The 21,030-nt window shown below is 38.5% G+C and overlaps 1 protein-coding gene and 1 long non-coding RNA gene across 2 annotated transcripts in view; both read right to left on the bottom strand.

The window, feature by feature from the left end:
• Positions 1-499: 499 nt before the first annotated feature.
• Positions 500-7,010, bottom strand: LOC115219148 (uncharacterized HIT-like protein Synpcc7942_1390). Its single transcript, XM_029789250.2, has 3 exons — positions 6,800-7,010; positions 2,402-2,506; positions 500-828 (listed from the first exon to the last, which is right to left on the bottom strand). The coding sequence occupies exons 1-3, from the start codon at positions 6,914-6,916 to the stop codon at positions 664-666; spliced, it is 387 nt and encodes a 128-aa protein (XP_029645110.1). The 5' UTR covers positions 6,917-7,010; the 3' UTR covers positions 500-663.
• A 1,961-nt stretch (positions 7,011-8,971) lies between these two features.
• LOC118765993 overlaps positions 8,972-21,030 on the bottom strand; it is a 24,727-nt gene continuing 12,668 nt past the window's right edge. The window contains exon 4 of the long non-coding RNA XR_005001906.1: positions 8,972-9,038. This is a non-coding gene — a long non-coding RNA (uncharacterized LOC118765993). The remainder of the gene's footprint in view (positions 9,039-21,030) is intronic.

Genomic DNA, 21,030 nt, shown 5'->3' with positions numbered 1-21,030 from the left:
TACCAGCATCGGTTGTCAAGCAATGTTGGGAGACAAACACAGACACACACACATACATATACGACAGGCTTATTTCAGTTTCCATCTACCAAATCCACTCACAAGGCTTTGGTTGGCCCAAGGCTATAGTAGAAGACACTTGCCCAAGGTGCCATGCAGTGGGACTGAACCCAGAACCATGTGGTTGGTAAGCAAACTACATACCACACAGCCACTCCTGCACCTATAATGTAGATCTAAGTATTGTAATTTTCTTTTTTTTCCATTTCTTAGAGAATTTAACTGTACTGGACAAAAGAACACAAGCAGTGTTATTTATTTCCAGTGACAACCAGCTGTAGAAAACCTGCCTCAAATTTCATTCAACCCATGGGTGTTAAAATGATAACTTATTTCATATATTTAATTCTGATCACCAATTCAGCAAATTATTGCCACTACATGTATTTCCTCTTATAAAATTAGATAAAAACAGAAGACAGAACATATGGAAATGAAATAAATTGAATTATTTCATGCACCAGGATGATACTTTATTTCTTTATAGATTACAGCAAAACTTTAAATGAGACACTGTCTTAAGAGACATTTACAACATTATTATTATTATGCACCTTGAAATACTGCAGGAGTTTACATCCTGGAATGAAGTTGGAAATTTAGTCAACCTGGTGGCCAGGTCATCTGGCGGTTGGCGAGCAAGTGAACATGGATGTAATAAACTGATTGGCCTCCGTTCTTACCATCATTGATTACCAAACGAAAACCATTTCCATCAGTTTCAGTTTCAGCAAGTTTCTTGGCAACAAGTAGAAGATGGCCCAAAATCTGATTGAAAAAAAAAAAAGAGAACAAATAAGAACCAACAATTAGAACTAAAGCAAATATTCTTTTCTTTTACTTGTTTCAGTCATTTGACTGTGGCCATACTGGAGCACTGTTTAAAGGGTTTTCAGTTGAACAAATTGACCTCAGAACTTATTCTTTGTAAGCCCAGTACTATCAGTCTCTTTGCCAAACTGCTAAATTACAGGGATGTAAACACACCAACATCAGTTGCCAAGCAATGGTGGTGGTGGACAAACAGATACAAAGACACACACATATATATATATATACACACACACACACACAACAAGCTTCTTTCAGTTTCTGTTGCTAGTACCAGTGCATCTCATGCGGCACCAGCACCAGTGCTTTTTACGTGGCACCATGGTTAAACTGAATGCTAATGGGTTAAAACAGAACTTGTGTCATAGAACCAAGGGTGGTTTCAGGTGGGTTATTATCAAAAGAGCTAGTAATATATTACTGATGCTGCGCTATAAGTAGGATGCTGAACACAACTTGGAACAGCTGTGTTTGTTCCAACTTCTAATTTTCTCAGTAGCCTAATAACTCTGGTCATGTGTGTGCTCCTACATGAATATCTAACAGATTACATCAGTGGTTCCCAAATATTTTCAGGCTGCCACCCCCTTGGTACCTAAGCCATATTCCTAGCACTACCCCTCCCCACCACTCCTTAATGTATATTATGTATTTTATATATATATATATATATTTATTTATTTTGTTTTAATTACTTGTATTTGAATTTTCTAGTAATGATATATTATAGTTTGTTATTTTTTTTCTTCTATAAGCTAAAATTTATTTTCATAGATAAAATAAATATTTATATCTATTTATTCTAGTTTTATTTACACCACGCTTTTTAACGAGATAAATTTTATAAACAATAAGTCCTATGTAGTAAGTTTAAGGATTTACTTAACAGAATATATTTAAGATATTTTGTCTTTTTATTTTAAGATATATTATTGAATTTTGTTCAATTTTTATTAAAATATTATGTATTTATATATATATTTATATTTTCTTACGAGATAATATACGTATATTTATTTATTTAATTATTTTACTTTTTTTTTATCTTGGACCTGATGAGTGACTATATTTAAATTGAATTGATTTTACTGTTATCAGTTTGAAAATATAGCCATGAAACACGTGTAGTCTTTTTACTAATTATATACTATATATTTATTATTTTGTACTTTACTTACTTATAGGTATATGTTTTATCATATATAAAAAATTTTTCTATATATTTTGATTTAATCATTGTTGAATTGCTACATGGTGGTTCTTCTCTAATTTAAAAATATATATATATATATATATATCATCATCATCATCATCATATATTGTGTGTGTGTCCCTGCCATTGCTTGACAATTGATGCTCGTGTTTATGTTTCCACAACCTAGTGGTTCAGCAAACAAGACTAATAGAATAAGTCTTAGGGTCAATTTCTGTGACTAAAACTCTTTAAGGTGGTGCTCCAGCATGGCTGCAATCAAATGACTGAAACAAGTAAAAGAATAAATTCACTTACTTCTTTATGTTCATCACTTGCTGTTGATATTTGGGAAATGGGTGTCTTGGGTATGATCAAAATATGGACAGGAGCTTGCTTGTTGACGTCATGAAATGCAACACACTGTTCAGAAACAAACAAATAAAAAAAAAAATAGACATTTTATTCAAATTTAGGCAAAATTCTGGTTTAACCCTTTAACATTCAAATTACTCTGGCATATTTAATACTTATTGATTTACGTCAATTTGAAGTAACTATGCATTATCTTGTTTGTTTGAAATTCCAAAGATGTGATTACTTCAGATTTTAATGACATTGTCAGGTATATAGGAAGAGTGTTTTTCATCTTTGAACACATTATAGAAATAATATTTTCTTTTACTAAGGTGGCGAGCTGGTAGAAATGTTAGCACGCCATATCAGTCAAAGTCACACACTCGACTCGCTCCTGATCAGCTCAAAAAGGCTCGATCTGAGTTGAGCATATGCTCCAACTCGGCCTTATTTGCCCCTCCACCAGCCCTTGAGCATCTCCTCTTCATTTGGCATGGAAAGGGGATTAAGACTTTCGCCCAGTGGAGGATTACAGATGTTTGAATGCGGTCACTGTTCCTGATCGCTATCCTATAAGGAATCTCGAAGATTTTTCTTCAAACTTGCATGGTTGTACTATTTTTTCCAAGGTTGACCTCATCCAAGCTTATCATCAAATTCTAATGAACCCTGACGACATTCCCAAAACTGCCGTTACCACCCCCTTTGGATGTTTCGAGTTCCTGTTTATGAGCTTCAGTTTGCAGAGCACATTCCACAGCTTTATTGACAAAGTTGTCCATGGACTTGACTTTGTGTTCGCTTATGTCGATGATTTGCTCATAGCTAGCGACACGTGTGAAAATCACCTCCACACTTAACTCAACTTTTTCAGCGTCTTCGCACCAACAATGTGCGAATCAATCCCAATAAGTGTGTTTTCGGACAGACCTCTCTAGAATTCCTAGGTCATTATATCAACTCTAAATGTATCTGACCTCTCTCCTCCAAAGTCACTGCAATTCAATGCATCTCACCTCCCACTTCTCGGGTATTGTTAACTTTTACAGGAGATTCATACATAAATGTGCGGACAACTGAAAGCAAATACAAAAAAAATTCTATCACTATCTGCCGAGGCACTACCTTTTGAGCATTTCAAGAAAGAAATAGCTTCTGTTCCTTTGCTTGCACATCCGGTTCCTGATGTTCATCTCTCTTTAACAGGTGATGCATTGGATTCTGCGGTTGGTGCTGTTTTGTAACATACCGTCAACAATCAAACTCAACCTCTGGCATTCTTTTCTCGTCAATTAAAGCCAGATGAATGTCGTTACAGTACGTTTGATCGTGAACTCTTAGTTATCTACCTGTCAGTTTATCATTTTCAACATCAACTCGAGGGCTGGGATTTTGTGATTTATACTGGTCACAAGCCTCTTATGTTTGCTCTGTCATCTAAATTGGACAGACACTCACCGCATGCTTTTTGTCACCTGGACTACATTTCCTGAGTGACATTCAGCATATACCTGGAACAGAGAATGTACCTGCTGATGCACTCTCTCGTCTTCCTGTATGTTTTCTTTCATCTCCTGCTGCAATCAATTTAACTGCCAGAATCAGCCAGTTGTCCTGTTGCAAGTTTGCCTATCTTCCATTTCCATCTGCTGAAGGTACAATCCTTTGTGATACAGCTACTGGTTCTCCCAGACTGTACCTGTGAACCACCAGTGTTCTGTTTTTGATGCCTTGCATTCACTGTGACATCCTGGCATCATGCCAGCATTCTGCCAGAGACTCGCTTTCGCCATGTCCACATTGATCTGGTTGGACCATGGCCTGTCCATTGCGATTTCTCTTATATAGTGACATGCACTGATCATTTCTCTCATTGGCCTGAAACCATTCCAATAGTGGACATTTCTGCTGTGTCAGTTGTTCAAGCTTTCATTTCTTACTGGATTTCTCGCTTTGGTGTCCCAGCTAAAATAACCACTGATCATGGACACCAGTTCAAAGAGTCCTTATTTCGTGAACTGTCACAAATCCTAGACGTTCATCACATTTGTACAACCAGCTTCCAACAGGATGGTCGAACATTTTCACAGGCAACTGAAGGCCACTCTACGCACCATTCCTGATCCACAGTCTTGGACAGAATTCCTGTCTATCGTTCTTCTTGGTTGTCGCACTGCTGTTAAAACAGACTTAGGTTTCTCCCCTGCTGAACTCCTTTACGGTACCATCCTGACACTCCCTGGTGAAATGTTGACACCAGACAATTCATTGCATCCTGATCCAACGTCATATGTCACCAGACTTCGCTCATAATTCTCAAGTCTTCCAGCCATGCATCCATATGACCAGTCTATTCCCTCTCACATCCCACCTGACATTGACAAATGGACTCATGTTTTTGTTCAGGATGATTCTGTCAGAGGAACTCTTATTTCTCCTTATCAAACCCTTTGTCACCAGGACAGGCTGCACTGTGCATTGGCCCAAAAAACTCAACAGAAATATTTACATTTAATCTTTTTCTTGTGACAAACAATTGTTTTCTCGTGTGCTGAACAATTCCAATGCCTTGCCATTGAACTTCGTCAAAAATTTTGTGCATGCCCCTTTTATATTGCTTGTAATTATTTTTCTCAACTTATATCACATTTTGTAATACATCTTGTTGTTTGCGATCAGTGGCCAGCTTTGCTTTCTTGTGCCTGCTCCAGTCATTCTAATTTTGGACTAGCATTATCAGGGGTGGAGCCTCTATAGCATGGCACAAAAAGCCAGCACCATTTTGTACGAGATCTTGGCAGCAACCATTACCATGTTTGAGACAAGAGCAAGATCTCGCCTGCAACCATTTGCCATGCGCGAGACCACAGCAAGACTCTCGTCGGCAATAACTATTTAAGCAGGTGTATTAAGACATTTAGTCTCTTTTCTCCTTCTCGCTTACACTGAGAAACACTGTGAAGCAGGCAGCTCACAGCGGACTTTAACCTGCTCTAACCTCACCTGTTATCTCCAGAGGTAATGAACCACACGTGAACGGAGCTATAACGAACTTCATGCTGCCATGAAGATGGTCATCAGGAACGAGCCACATGAACGAGAACTAAAATAAACGATTATTGAATCGCATCCACTTATAAGCTGCTTCTTCGAGATTCATATCCTTAAGATTACATCATCATCATCGTCGTTTAACATCCGTTTTCCATGCTAGCATTGGTTGGACGGTTTGACTGGGGTCTGGGAAGCCAGGAGGCTGAGAAGGTGATACTCCACAGGTATCAGGAACCTTCAATTCCTTTATAATACATAGACACACAACAATTTACCCAATTTTTTTTCGAAGTTTCGAGTTTCATTTCGTGATGGGTGTCAGTATGCATGTGCGAACTTGTTTTTTTTTTCATGGTAAATACCGATATAATTGTAATATACACCATGTGAAAGATATTTACAGAAAATTTCAATAAAAAAAATTTCTATTTTCGGAAAGTTATGAGGAAAAAACCCCCAACTCGAGTGAGTTTTTCGAAACTCTTCGCCCCATCCTCGGAAAAAACTTGTTCACAATAAATTGGAATTTAAACCATCTGAAGTGTAATTGTAGAAAATTTTATTAGAAAAAAAAATGTCCATTTTTCTGGAAATTATGAAGAAACAAATTCGAAGAGGTACACTTGTGGGTACTAACTTAAGAAGAGTGGTCCCAGTGCGCGCATTCGCACAAGCTAGTCGTGACTTGTCAATCTTTACTTTGTGTTTTTACTTTATTTACTTTGTGTAAAAAAATTATTTATTTTGCTAGGTAGTCGTTGTAGGATCGAATAGTCACGACTAGCTAGCGCGAATGCGCGAGTACGCGCACCGGGACCACTCTTAACTAGTACCCACTCGTGTAGGTATGCCAAGCAAGCAACAAACTATGCAAGATCTCGTCGACTTTGTGCACCTTGACAAGTGCATATACTGCATTTCTCAACAACTGTCTCGTCCTAATTTGGTTCCCTGTTTTTTGACATGAGTTTATCAGTATCTACACACATTTAAATAATTTTATTGTCTCTAATGCAACAATACTATTTAGTTTTAAGGTCTAAATACCGGTACTAGTACCCTAAATACCTACCTCAAAACTACTGGACTGAACTCTCGTTAACTATTTTTTAAAATCAATTATTTTACTCGAGTGCTCAACAGTAGAGCACCATTGTACCGGAAGATATTCGTAAAATCAATCTTCAGATATTATTACAGTATGTAAATCGCCAGTTGTTAACGTATAAATTGACGAAAGTGAAAATTAAGTTCAAGGAAATAAGCTGTCTAAAAATTACGCCGATAAAAAATATATAAACAAACCTTGTCATCTTCGTAGATGAAGTCACTTTTAATTTCACCACGTAATATTTTGCCGAATATAGTGTTTGCAGGGTCACCGGCAGTAGCTGTTTGCGCGCTTTTAGTTTCAGGGTCCATGCTTACAAGACGTACACACTGCAGCCACGTTTATGCGGTATAACGAAATTATATATATCTATATATATATACCTTAGGTTAGCTTTATTTGCTGCGACACTACGAACAACAGGAAGGGTATGAGAAGATATGATTGCTCAGTAAAGGAGGGGAATGGGTTTAAGGGAGAAAGAAAGCAAGAAGCAGACAAACAGGGGGGAAAAAAGAGAGAGATACACAGATAGAGAGAAGGTGACAGACAGGGAAAGAGAAAGAGCAGGACACAGAAAGAGATACAGATAGACAAAGTGAAAAAGAAAGAGAGGGGAAAAAAGAGAAATTTTATTGCTTTAATAATTTTAAAACATTTTTTAAACATTTAAAAACGTTATCTATTTTTTCTAATGTGACTAAAATAGTAATGATTTTCAGAAAAACAGCTCAATACATTCAATACATAATTACTTAGAAAAGATTGCGAAATTATTTTCCCGATAATTGTTGTTGCTGTTTGTTCCTTCTCAAACCATGCCTGGCTCGTGGGGCCGGTTTCCCGGTTTCCTCGGCGTATAGATTCCCCACCTGGACGGGATGCCGGTCCGTCGCAGGTGAGCTGCAAGATGCAGGAGAAAAGAATGAGAGAAAGTTGTGGCGAAAGAGTCAGAAGTTCGCCATTTCCTTTTGCCGGAGCCGCGTGGAGACACACATATCGCCCGGTCTGAGATTCGAACTTGCGATCCCTCGACCGCGTGTCTGCTACTCTAACCACTAGGCCATTTGCCTCCACTCCCGGTAATTGAGAGGTATCGATTTCGGCAAAATCCTAAAAGTTTCACTCTTTTTCGGATTTTTTCTTTGAAATACGAACAGTCAGAATTCTTTGCTTCAATCAAACAATGAACTGCCCTTGGATACATATTCATTATATTAAATGTGTTTATGGGGAGAAAAATATTGAAAAACATCAATACATGTCAGTGAAAAAAAGAAACGAAGAAGGTATCAGGTGGTCGTGAGATGTGCTAAAAACAATAGCCCCTAAATTTCTTACAAAAATTTATACTTTTTCTATTTTTGCATAATCTTATGAATTCCCATGTGCAGAACACAAATGCGCAAACATGTTCTGAAAATTCCAAAAAAACAAAAAAGTTGTGGGGTGCTTAAACCAGAATTCTGACTCGATTTCAAGTGAATTCTATAACCTATCTGCTCATAAAGATACACGACAATTTGGTTTGGTAGTCTACTAGAGGAATTGAACTCATCGATTTTACACTGCTACTGCTGCTTACAGTATTAGGTAGTTCCTATAATTTACCTATTTGAAAATCTTTTTGGTCGCAGACAAGCTTTCAACTGTTTAGTTGTTACGTACCTTGTACATTCAATAAGACATGCCCTCTGGGGGTAGGTCACCGCACACACATATACAATATTTATGTATCGGTTCGATCGGTACTTATTTTAGAATGAGCTAAAAGGTAAAGTCAGCCTGGGTGGAATTTGAACTCAGAATTTAAGGGGGCGTAACTATGTACCGCGAAGTATTTTGTTCGACGCTCTGTTGTTTCTCTCGCTCACCTTATTTAGATGACCTCGGACTACAAAACAATCTGGATGCAAAATACACGACAAAGAGCATTTTGTCAAGCACCAAACTAGATGCCAAATATTTAGTTTAGTTTCAAATATCCCTGGATTACTAAAGCAAGTACCAATAATATAAATATAATCGATATTTATTGAGTTCCCTCAAAACCTGATTAGCTTTATTCACAAAAGTCTAACTCGGTGTTCTGACACGTCCCGGTTCAAAGCTACGATCTGGTCTTTGGGTGGTTTTCTTTCCTTCTTTTTCTTTTTTGTGGAATCGCTTCCAAGCAAGCAAGCATTCGTGCTACACTCCCACTTCCATCCTAGCTCACGTCTTTACCGCAGATGTTCAGGTTCGACATCAGCGACATCAATTTCACCAGTCTAGGAGGGCCTGCAAAGGTCATGGGCAAGCCCCACCCTCCTCTAATTTATTTGTTTGTTTGTTCGTTTATTATTTTTTAAAGTTAGTTGTCTATCCTCCCAGCTAACCGAGCCTGCAATTATATGTCAATTCCACGTTGAGGCAGGCTATTTTCACTTCGTTCTGCCAAGCTGTTCACAAAGCCATGTCAATAATGGGATCTTTTCGGTTTGAACGGCAGTTTTTAACATAATTTCTAGGTAACAAAAAAATTTTAAACTTCGTATACTGGTAGAATGTGTTTATAAAACATCTTTTTCTCTTGGCTTTATTGAGAAAATTCTATAGTTTGTAAGATATTTGTTTTTTTTTCTTCAATTTCTGCAATTTCAATCAATCAATGACGTCCATTGAGGTAAAAAAAACATTCTGTGCCGTATGAATATGTCCATCGTTTAAGAAACAGATTGGGTTTATTTACATTTGTGAAGAAAAAAAATATACCCTTCCCCCCACCCCTAACCCTAACCCTAAAAAAGATTGAAATGCAATAGATCGATACTAGGGTCATAATTATGGGTGACAGTTTCATATGACACCGCTAGAAAAAACTGCCGTTCAAGCCGAAAAGATCCCAATAATGAATACACTAAAATATTTTTTATTTAATTTCATAAAGTGATTTGGTCGTGTAACAAAGGCGTCATGACACCTTACTTGAATGGGCAAACCCCAACTCCCGTTAAGACTACGAAGGGGTAGGTAGTTGAGCAACATCAAAGAACAGACGGAGATGAAGATGGTGGGAAACGTTAGGTTAGGTGGTGGCTGGGAAATCTGGAGGTAGCGCATCATTTTAACAGAATATAAAAGCAAATTTAATGCAAGGTAATGTCTAAGAGAGACGAAAGAGAGAGAGAGAGAACAAATGATTGCTCTAGCAAAAAGTGACACAACTGTAAGCTGATACAAGTCAGATAGAAAGCTGCTGCACATACGTAACAAACTTCCCAAAACGAATAAATATTCCATTAAACAAAAGCACTAGCAAGATGTTGGGAAGTACCTTTTTCCCATTCTATGTCCAGAAAAACCTGTCGGTAAAGAACCTGCGCTGTGGAAAATAATGAATCTTTCATTTCACTAATCTGTACGTGTTATAAGTTAAATTACTGTTTTGGGCTTTTCCTTTTTTTCTTTCTTTACATTTTTTTTTCGTCATGGGGATTTCGTTGTGGAGTTCAAATTTGAGTGTTAGCAAAGGGTTCCCTATCACACAAGCAAATGTAACTTGAAAGCGTAACTTCAGCGAGTAGTGATGTAAGGGAGGCGACTCTGAAGAAACCATCAGGTAAAATAAACATTTTTTTTATTGCCCACATGGGGCTAAACATAGAGGGGACAAACGAGGACAGACAAAGGGACTAAGTCGATTACATCGACCCCAGTGCGTAACTGGTACTTATTTAATCGACCCCGAAAGGATGAAAGGCAAAGTCGACCTCGGCGGAATTTGAGCTCAGAACGTAGCGGCAGACGAAATACCTATTTTTTTACTACCCACAAGGGGCTAAACATAGAGGGGACAAACAAGGACAGACAAAGTGACTAATTTGATTACATCGACCCCAGTGCGTAACTGGCACTTATTTAATCAACCCCGAAAGGATGAAAGGCAACGTCGACCTCGGCGGAATTTGAACTCAGAACGTAAAGACAGACGAAATACCGCTAAGCATTTCGCCCGGCGTGCTAACGTTTCTGCCAGCTCGCCGCCTTAGTAAACTAACTGCTTTAAGTTGGTGGCAAGATATTTCAGGGAGCATCTCGAAATGAACGAGAAACAATAATGCAAAGAGTAAAAAAAGAGAAACAAAACAAAACCAATATTAGTAATTAACTAAATTTTCATTTACTTCGCAAACAGAGAAGATATAGAAGACCTTACTGAACTCCAGTCTGATCTATATGCTGTAAGCCAATTGGCGGACAAATACAACATGCGGTAAAATAAAGAAAATTTGAACTCATTCATTTTGGAAAAATGGATGCGCTCAAACAAACATATTCTCTTCCTTCAGGGGAACTACTCACAGCATCCAGTAATATGGGGGTACCAAGTAAACACTTCACTTATAGAATTTTAGAAGGCCTCTGATTCAAGCGAATTTTTTAAGGATCCTTGTTCTCTCAGCCACACAAAATTTGCAACGTCTGCTTCTATTCAGGTATGATTCAGGCTGTCCTGGAAGCTTCCATTTAATCCTGTATGGTGTTTTATCTTCTTTTAAACGCCATATGTAGTAGGCCAAAGAAGTAACGTTGATTTTCTCTGGGATCCTAAGAGAGGACATGTGGTTATTTAGTTGCTATTTAAAGGGAGCCATCCCATGTTTCCATGTTATGTCCTTAAGTTATTGGTGCTATTGTTGTTGTTGAGGATGCCACTGTCACCGGCTGTTACTACTGTTAACGCCAGACACGATGCTGATGCCAGTGCTGGTGTCGTTGCACTGTGATCAGTGCTATTGCTGCTGGCATGCACTACTCCCACGTCATAGACCACAACCTTAGAGTTGCATCAACCACCCACAATGTGTGTTTGTGAGAAGTGTGCGCTATTAAGTATGATGCACTTGTGGGGATGGTGTGTGTGATGTGTAGTGGTATCAAAATATATAACATACAGGAATAGAAATTGGGATATATATACACACACACACACATATATATATATATATATACTCACACACACATACATACATTCATACACAATCATACACATATACAAGTACACGGGTGAGTTGTTTAAGAGTCCATTAGTCAGGGAAAAGACGCACTCATATATCTGTCAACAGAGTGGGTGTATTATCCGAAATGTATAGTATTATATATCGATCAGGGCTGATCTTACCAATCAGTTTCATGCAAGGAATACAATGAAGTGTTAGGCAACAATCCAATTATATAACCTGATACTCATCAGAGTTAGCCAATATGGAAGAGAATATGGCAACTGTTCTCTATTGTCAGAGGTGAATTCAAACATCTGGTTTGCATTTGCTGTGAAAAGGGTGGTGAAATGAAAAAGGGCAGAGGATTAGGTTGGTTGGATTCACTGTAAAGCTGGCAAGAGTTATCTTGAAGTGTTTGTGAGAAGTGTGTGCATTATTAAGTATGATGCACTTGTGGGAATGGGGTGTGTGATATGTGTAGTGGTATCATATGTATAGTTTTTTCCGGGGGTGTAGATATATATAATTGTGTCTGTCTGTTCTCTTCCTGTATTGGTTAAGGTCGTGGGGGGTTTTATGTTAGTGTGTGGTGTGTAATGTGTGTGTAGGGGGTGTCTAGGGATGTGTGGGGGTACAATGTGTATGAAGGAATATATGTTGGGGGTGATTGAAGATAGCCTATTTGATGGGTGTCCACCTTGTTGAGGTGTGTGTGCACTTGGGTGCGTTGTTGAATTCAGGTAAATATCAGGGCGTTGGGTACTTTTTCAAATCACTCCTTTCTCAGCCAGGCACAACCTGCACTTCCTGTTGCTATTGAAGTACAGTTTACTCTTTTTCAAGATCTTCCACTTTATATTGTACTCTGTGGCACTTTCTTTCAAAGACCAAATGCGCTTGGCCAAGGTTGTGGTGTTGCATCTCCCCAGGACGTTGAAGGAGGACTATTGGTTGTTAAAGTGGGTTCTGAAGGAGCCTTCTGTTGCCCCACATACTTGTGCACACTCGGTTGCCCATGGCTGTTACCTCTGCTTCGTATACAACTTTCTACATGTTACAGTAGGCATTTAGTGGACATGTTGTGTTACCTCTGCATGAGCATCCTGCCTCTGCTTTGGGTGTGGGCCTACCTATAAAATCTTTTTTACACTAGGTGCACAGCTAAAAGATATTCTCAGAGTAAGTCTATTAAATATTTTGTTGAATCTATTTGTACAGGGGAAGTGTTTATTGATTAATCTAAGGAAGATCTTACCTACTCTGATCTTAATGTTTAAAGAGAAGGGCGGTGTGAACCACAACAGTTTCCAGTGGCACTTTCTCTTTGGGGGATTAGGGCCTGGCATGTAACTAATACTATCTTCAAGACTTCTGGCAGCCAGGGCCCAGTTGTAGTATGGGGCGGCAGCATCAAAACTCTCTTTGTCTGGAGATAAGCTGGAGATTCTCTTGCTGACACCCACAACCAGGTTCCTGAACACTATGGCTAGATGGCAGGAACCTGTGTTAATGTATGATAGCTGCTCATTTGGTTTCCTAAAGGGCCTATAGGCACCAGATTCCAAGTACAGGGTCATGTCAAGGAAATCTACTATTTTCAGGTTGATTTCTATTATGACCTTTGGTCAAAGGGAGTTCATGGTACCTGTGAAGTCTTTTCTGTGACCGTTAGCTCCTCTTGATATGGTCAGTGCATCATCTCCGTAGAGGCCAAAGCTAGTTGAAGGGAATCTCTTTTTGAGTACATCTAGGATGTAGACTGATGAGGTCACATACATCAGCAATGTCCAAGGCACCCATTGCCACATCAAAGGAGCCTTCTGGGTTAGTACATTTGCTCCAAGGCAACCTGTTACAGTAGAAAGAGAGAGAGAGAGGTGAATGTGTGTATGCAATCAGTATTAATGATTTCATAACTGAAATAGAAGAGAAAAGAAGATTGAAGAAAAGATGATGATGATGATATAAGATATACTCCATTCTGTGAAACTCGAGTTTGCTTCACTAACAGAAAAAAAGACCCCATTAAATATTAACTTCAGGTAACACAGTTCTCACCCTTACACTAGAACTGAATAATCAATTAACCAACAATTTGCTATTTTGTGTATGTGTGTGTGTGAATATATATATGGCCACTTCTTCCCATCTTATAAGGGTATATACCTGATTTTTTAAGCTGTCTTCACAGCCATCCTGCATTTGAGAATTTCTTTATTTTCTGTAGAATACTGACTCACTTGGCATTTTAAGTTTGTTTGCAAAATGTCCTCATATGTGTGTGTATGTACATGTATATATATATATATATATCATCATCACCATCATTGTTTAATGCGCACTTTCCATGCTAGCATAGATTGGATGATTTGACTGAGGACTGGCAAACCAGATGGCTGCACCAGGCTCCAATCTGATCTGGCAGAGTTTCTACAAATGGATGCCCTTCCTAACGCCAACAACTCCAAGAGTGTAGTGAGGGCTTTTACGTGCCACCGACACCAAGGGGCAGTGAGGCGGTACTGGCAACGGCCATGCTGAAGTGGTGCTTTTTATATGCCACCTGCACAGGAGCCAGTCCAGCAACCCCATTGACTGCCATTAGCTGACTTCTATCTTTTAAAATGTCATGTAATTTTGGTAAATATATCTGTTAAAATGAGATATCAGTGTTATTTTCATTTTTGCGTAATTTAGATGACAATATATTCACCGCACCCTGTAGATATAGATATAGACACACACACACACATATATGTATATATATGTGTGTGTGTATATCTATATCTATATATATACGTATACATGTATATGTACATATGTATGTATATATACATATATATATATATAATCATCCTCATCATATATATATATACACACATATAGATATATGTACATATATATATATATATATATATATATATATATATGTACACACACCCCCACACAATATATATATATATATTTGTACTGAGAGAAAATAACAGGACAGTTGTGCATTTAAAAAAAATGCTTCTATAATAATTAAATGCATAGATGACATTTATGTAAAATTAAATAAAGAAATATTTTCCAGCATAGCTATTGGCATTGGAAAATATAACAAATGATTAAAAGGGTGTGTACATGAATTGCTTATATGCTTACATGTATCCTTTTACACTTGCATTAGACGTGATTAGACGTAAAGGAATAGATATGCTTGTACACAGAAAGATATAACAAAGTGACTTTTCCGTTTTCATCTCATTTCCATCATTTTAACATACACTTTTCCATACTTGCATGGGTTGGATAGAATTTTGTTGAGGTGGATTTTCTATGGCCAGATGCCCTTCCTGTTGCCAATTTTCAGTTGTTTCCCAGTGAGGTAATATTTCCCCATGATTAGACATGTTTACATAAAAGATTGAAAAGAGAAGATGCTGCTTACATGATGGTAACACTCCTTTATAAACATCATGTAATGTCAAGGCTGGAGAACAGTAGTACACATACATACACACACCCATATATGTACACATGTGTATATGCTTCCCAATCACATGGTTCTGGGTTCAGTCTCACTGTATGGAACCTTGGGCAAGTGTCTTCTACTATAGCATCAGGCCGACCTAAGTATTGTGAATGGATTTGGCAAAGAAAAACTGAAAGCCCTATATATATATATATATATATATACATATGTATATATATTCATGTGTGCGTGCCTTTGTGTCTGTGTTTGCATCCCCGTCCTACCAAAGCTTGACAACTGATAGTGGTGTGTTTATGTCCCTATAACTTAGTGGTTTGGCAAAAGAGAATGATAAAATAAGTACCGAGCTTCCAAAGAATAAGCCCTGGGGTTGATTTCTTCAACTAAAACCCTTTAAAGGGGTGCTCCAGCATGGCCACTGTCAAATGACTGAAACATGTAAAAGGAGAATACACACACACACACACACACACATATATACACATACATACATACATATAGATATATATATATATATATATATATATATATATTTATTATATAGAAGGAGCTTCTACAGGACTAGAACTGTTTCATTCAAAAGAAATCATCAGGAAGCTTCCTGATGATTTCTTTTGAATGAAACAGTTCTAGTCCTGTAGAAGCTCCTTCTATATAATAAATTAATTTACTCTGCTATGTATTGAGTACCTTATTTACTGTGGTTAACCCCGACTCAACCCGGGACCTACATATATATATATATATATATATATACATACACACATATATATGTATGTATCAGGGACGTGCCGCCTAGGTAGACAAGGTAGGCATTGCCTACCTTGAATAAAATAGATCGATAGCAACATTTTCTTCTCATGGCAAAATATGCAACTAATTCAATAAAATTATGAAAGTTAGTCTGATTATTATGCATAAAATGCAAAATGTTTTATTTTTTGTAGATTAGGTAGGCATAATTTGCCCCTTCTTTTCACTCTCAGTATCTATAAGCTATGCATAGTACTGCTGTAGTACACGTACTGTGTACATTTCTACAACACTGTTTTCTTTACGTGCTATAAAGGCAGAAATAGATGTGCCTTCAAGCAGTCATGCACCTGTGTTTCACTTATTTTTTGTGTTTTACTACATAAAGGTCACCAACTGCCTACCCTGAGTAATTACTGATGGTGTGTACCTGGTATGTATGTATGTATGTATGCATGTGTGTGTGTGTATGTATGCATGTATGTGTGTATGTATGCATGTATGTATGTATGTGTGTATGTATGCATGCATGCATGTATGTATGCATGCATGCATGTATGTATGCATGCATGCATGTATGTATGCATGCATGTATATATTGGGTCATTCCCTAAATAATGTAGTTTTTTCAATTGCCTGAACTAAAAGTTGGAGGGGGATGGGATAAACTACCTGCATTAATTTACTATAAAAGCAGGTAGTAATTTTACCTTGTACTTATTCTTAGGGCAAGTTTTGAAGAGAGCAATTTAATTTTAACAGTTATTTTTTCAACACTATAATGGAAGTGACAAAGCAGCGTTTTTGGCATATTTTTCTTTATGAGTTCAATAAAGGCAACAATGCAATGGAAAGTATGAGGAATATTAATGCAGTGTATGGGGATTGGACAATAAGCGTAAGACAGTGGTTCCAGTAATTCTGGGCTGGAAACTACAGCCTAGAAGACAAGCATCATCCTGGAAGATCTGTAGAGCTCAATGAGGATGTCCTGCAAACCTTGGTGGAACAAAATCCCATTGTAACTGTTGAGGAACTAGCAGAGAAGGTTGGATTTGGTCATTCAATCATTCATTGTCACCTGCGTGCCATCGGAAAAGTCAGGAAATTGGGTCAATGGGTTCCTCAGAAAATTGCTGAGTCTAACCATGCACAGAGAGTGAATGTGTGCTCTTCTTTGCTGTCATATCCCACGAATAAACCTTTTTGGGATTGAATAGTGACTGGTGACGAGAAATGGGTTCTCTATAAAAATGTCAAGCGCTGAAGATAGTGGGCAAAGAAAGGAGAAATCCCAGCACTCCAGGCTAAAGAAGGTTTTCATCCACGTAAGGTATTGTTATCTGTTTGGTGGGATATGAAAGATTTAGTCACTTTGAACTTTTAAACTCAAACCAAATGATAACAAAGGAGATCTATGGTGAACAGCTTAAGTCAGCACCAGAAGAAAAATGACCATCTTTGGTTTCAAGATGAAAGGTGGTCTTCCATCGGCCACATACAGTAAGGATAGCATTGCTCCAAAGGCTGAAGCAATTTGAATGGGAAACGATGCCCCACCCACCATATTCGTCGGATATTGCCTCATCTGGTTGTCATTTATTCTGCAGCCTTGAAAATCATTTGGGCACAAAAAATTATGAATTCTGTAGATGAGGTTAGAACAGTACTGGAGGAGTATTTTTCATAACGGACAAGTGATTTTTGGAAAAGGTGCCTTGCAAGTCTACCAGATAGGTGGAAGAGCATTGTAGAAAATGACGGAGTGTATATTTTAGATTAAAAAAGAACTTTGTTTTTCTTAATTTTGAAAAATAAAAGAAGTATAAAAAAAACGCATTATTTATGGAATGACCTAATATATATATATATATAGATGTGTGTGTGTATGTATATATATATATATATATATATATATATATATGATGATATGTATAATACACACACATGTATATATATATATGTAATTATTTTCAAGATCCAGTAAAATTAAAGTATTTTAATAATAAAGGTATCAAGGTAGAGTTGGGGATAGCATACCTGTGAACTAACAGTGTGCACGGACACTCATGTACTTATTAAAGCAAATAGAGATTTGTCCTTTCAGTTACATATACATTCACAGGTATAGACTAAATACCCAATGTATATATAAAACCACATTGGAGCATTCTCTGGCGTGCAGTCCACTATCCACTGTAGGCTCAAGATCCAAAGCAGGGAAGGTTCAGGGTGTGGCATAGTATGAAAAATAGCACAGATGGGCTGAGATTCATTACAGCTGTTTCAGGCATGTCTTTTTTATTGATTAAGAAATGTATGTATGTGTGTGTATGCATGCATGCACGTATGTGTATGAATGTATGTATGGTTATGTGTATGCATGTATGTATGTATGTATATATGTATGTATGAATGTAAGATATGTATGTACACACTCACACACACATATATATATGTATGTATATATATATATATATATATATATATATATATATATATATATATATTATTGTTTCTGGGTAGAGTCATTCTCTTTTAGTGCCTCATTACTTAACACACTCACTGTTCGATTTTCACTCATTTACTTACTTTTTTATCCTAAAATCTTCATTGCATCTTGAAACCTTTTTGTAGCTCTGATAACGGACAGAGTTGTGACTACTGAAAAATTTGCAAGACACTACTGAAATTTTAGAATAAATTAATAAGCAAATGAATGGAAATCGCATTGGTTAATGTGTTAAATAATAAGGCACTAAAAGAGAATGCCTCTCCTCAGACACAATAAATTATGTTTCAACACACAAACTCACATGAATTTTGCGAACCAAATACTATATATATATATATATATATATGACAGGTTTCTTTCAGTTTCCATCTACCAAATCTACTCACAAAATTTTGGTCAACCCAAGGGTATAGTAAAAAAATACTTGTCCAAGGTGCCACACAGTGGGACTGAACTTGGAACCATATGGTTGGGCAGCAAACTACTTACCATACAGCCACCCATAATATATATATATATATATATATATAACTACAGGGGCATCAAGCTGTTGGATCAGGTAATGAAGGTTACGGAGAGGGTTATAGCCCAGTTAATTAGAGAGAGAGTTAGCTTAGATGATATGCAGTTTGGGTTCGTGTCAGGGAAAAGTACTACTGATGCTATATTCCTGGTAAGACAGCTGCAGGAGAAATACCTAGCCAAAGGTAAGCCCTTGTACCTGGCTTTTGTTGACTTAGAGAAAGCCTTGACAGGGTCCCCCGATCCCTTATCTGGTGGTCAATGAGGAAACTAGGGATAGATGAATGGTTAGTGAGAGCTGTGCGAGCCATGTACAGAGACGCAGCTAGTAAGGTGAGGTTGGCAACGAGTACAGTGAAGAATTCCGGGTAGAGGTTGGGGTCCACCAAGGTTCAGTCCTCAGCCCCCTCCTATTTATCATAGTCCTCCAGGCAATAACGGAAGAATTTAAGACAGGATGCCCCTGGGAGCTCCTATATGCTGATGACCTTGCTCTAATGCTGAGTCACTATCAGAACTGGAGGAGAAGTTTCAGGTGTGGAAACAAGGATTAGAATCGAAGGGCCTTAGAATCAACCTAGCCAAAACCAAAGTCCTAATAAGTAGGAAGGTGGACCAACCACAAACAACTTCAGGTAGATGGCCCTGCTCGATCTGTAAAAAAGGTGTAGGTAGAAACTCTATAAGGTGCACCAAGTGTAAGCTATGGACACATAAGAGGTGCAGCAATGTCAAAGGAAGGCTAACTAAGAAAATAGTTTTTGTCTGTGGCAGATGCTCAGGAGAAATAAACACTGGAAATGTGCAGAGACCAACTTCTACCACGTTCCAGGGAGACAAACTAGAAGTAGTTGATAGCTTCCGCTACCTAGGAGACCAAGTCAGTAGCGGGGGTGGGTGTGCTGAAAGTGTAACTGCTAGAGTAAGAATAGCCTGGGCAAAGTTTAGAGAGCTCTTACCCCTGCTGGTGACAAAAGGCCTCTCGCTAAGAGTAAAAGGCAGACTATATGATGCGTGTGTACGTACAGCCATGCTACATGGTAGTGAAACATGGGCCGTGACAGCTGAGGATATGCGTAAGCTTGCAAGAAATGAAGCCAGTATGCTCTGATGGATGTGTAATGTCAGTGTTCATAATCGTCAGAGTGTAAGTACTTTGAGAGAAAAGTTGAACCTAAGAAGTGTCAGTTGTGGTGTGCAAGAGAGACGGCTGCGCTGGTATGGTCATGTGACGAGAATGGCTGAAGATAGTTGTGTGCAAAAGTGCTACACCCTAGCAGTTGAGGGAACCTGTGGAAGAGGTAGACCCAGGAAAACCTGGGACGAGGTGGTGAAGCACGACCTTCGAACTTTAGGTCTCACCAAGGAAATGACTGAAGACCGAGTCCTATGGAAGTGTGCTGTGCATGAGAGGACCCGGCAGGACTAGTCAGGCCATATCCCGTGGCCCCTACCTGGGACGTAGTCGATCCACCTGTGCATACCTTCCTTCTTGTGACACTTGTGAAGACCTGCTGAGGCAAGTGAAAATCAATCAAAATAGATGAACATCAATGGAATTTGTATCTTGTGGTACCAGTGCCTGTGGCACACAAGAAAACCATCCGAACGTGGCCGTAGCCAGTACCGCATCGACTGGCCTCCGTGCTGTGGGAACATGGTGGCACATAAAAACACCATCCGAAGACCCGGCAAGACTAGTCAGGTCATAACCCGTGGGCCCTACCTGGGACGTAGTCAGTCCACCTGTACATACCTTCCTTCTTGTGACACTTGTGAAGACCTGCTGAGGCAAGTGAAAATCAAAATCAAATCAAAACAAATCAAAATAGATGAACATCAATGGAATTTGTATCCTTGTGGTACCAGTGCGGTGGCACACAAGAATCCATCCGAACGTGGCCGTAGTCAGTACCGCATCACTCGCCATCGTGCTGTGGGCACATAACAAACACCATCCGGTCGTGGCCGTTCGCCAGCCTCATCTAGCACCTGTGTCGGTGGCACATAAAAAGTAGTCAGTACCGCTTGTGGTACCAGTGCCGTGGCACACAAGAATCCATCCGAACATGGCCGTAGTCAGTACCGCATCACTGGCCATCGTGCTGTGGGCACATAACAAACACCATCCGGTCGTGGCCGTTCGCCAGCCCCATCTAGCACCTGTGTCGG

This window comes from Octopus sinensis, linkage group LG14 (genome assembly GCF_006345805.1).
Source record: "Octopus sinensis linkage group LG14, ASM634580v1, whole genome shotgun sequence".
Classification (NCBI taxonomy): domain Eukaryota; kingdom Metazoa; phylum Mollusca; class Cephalopoda; order Octopoda; family Octopodidae; genus Octopus; species Octopus sinensis.
Note: the sequence above shows the minus strand (reverse complement) of the source record. Positions and strands in the feature narration are given on the sequence as shown.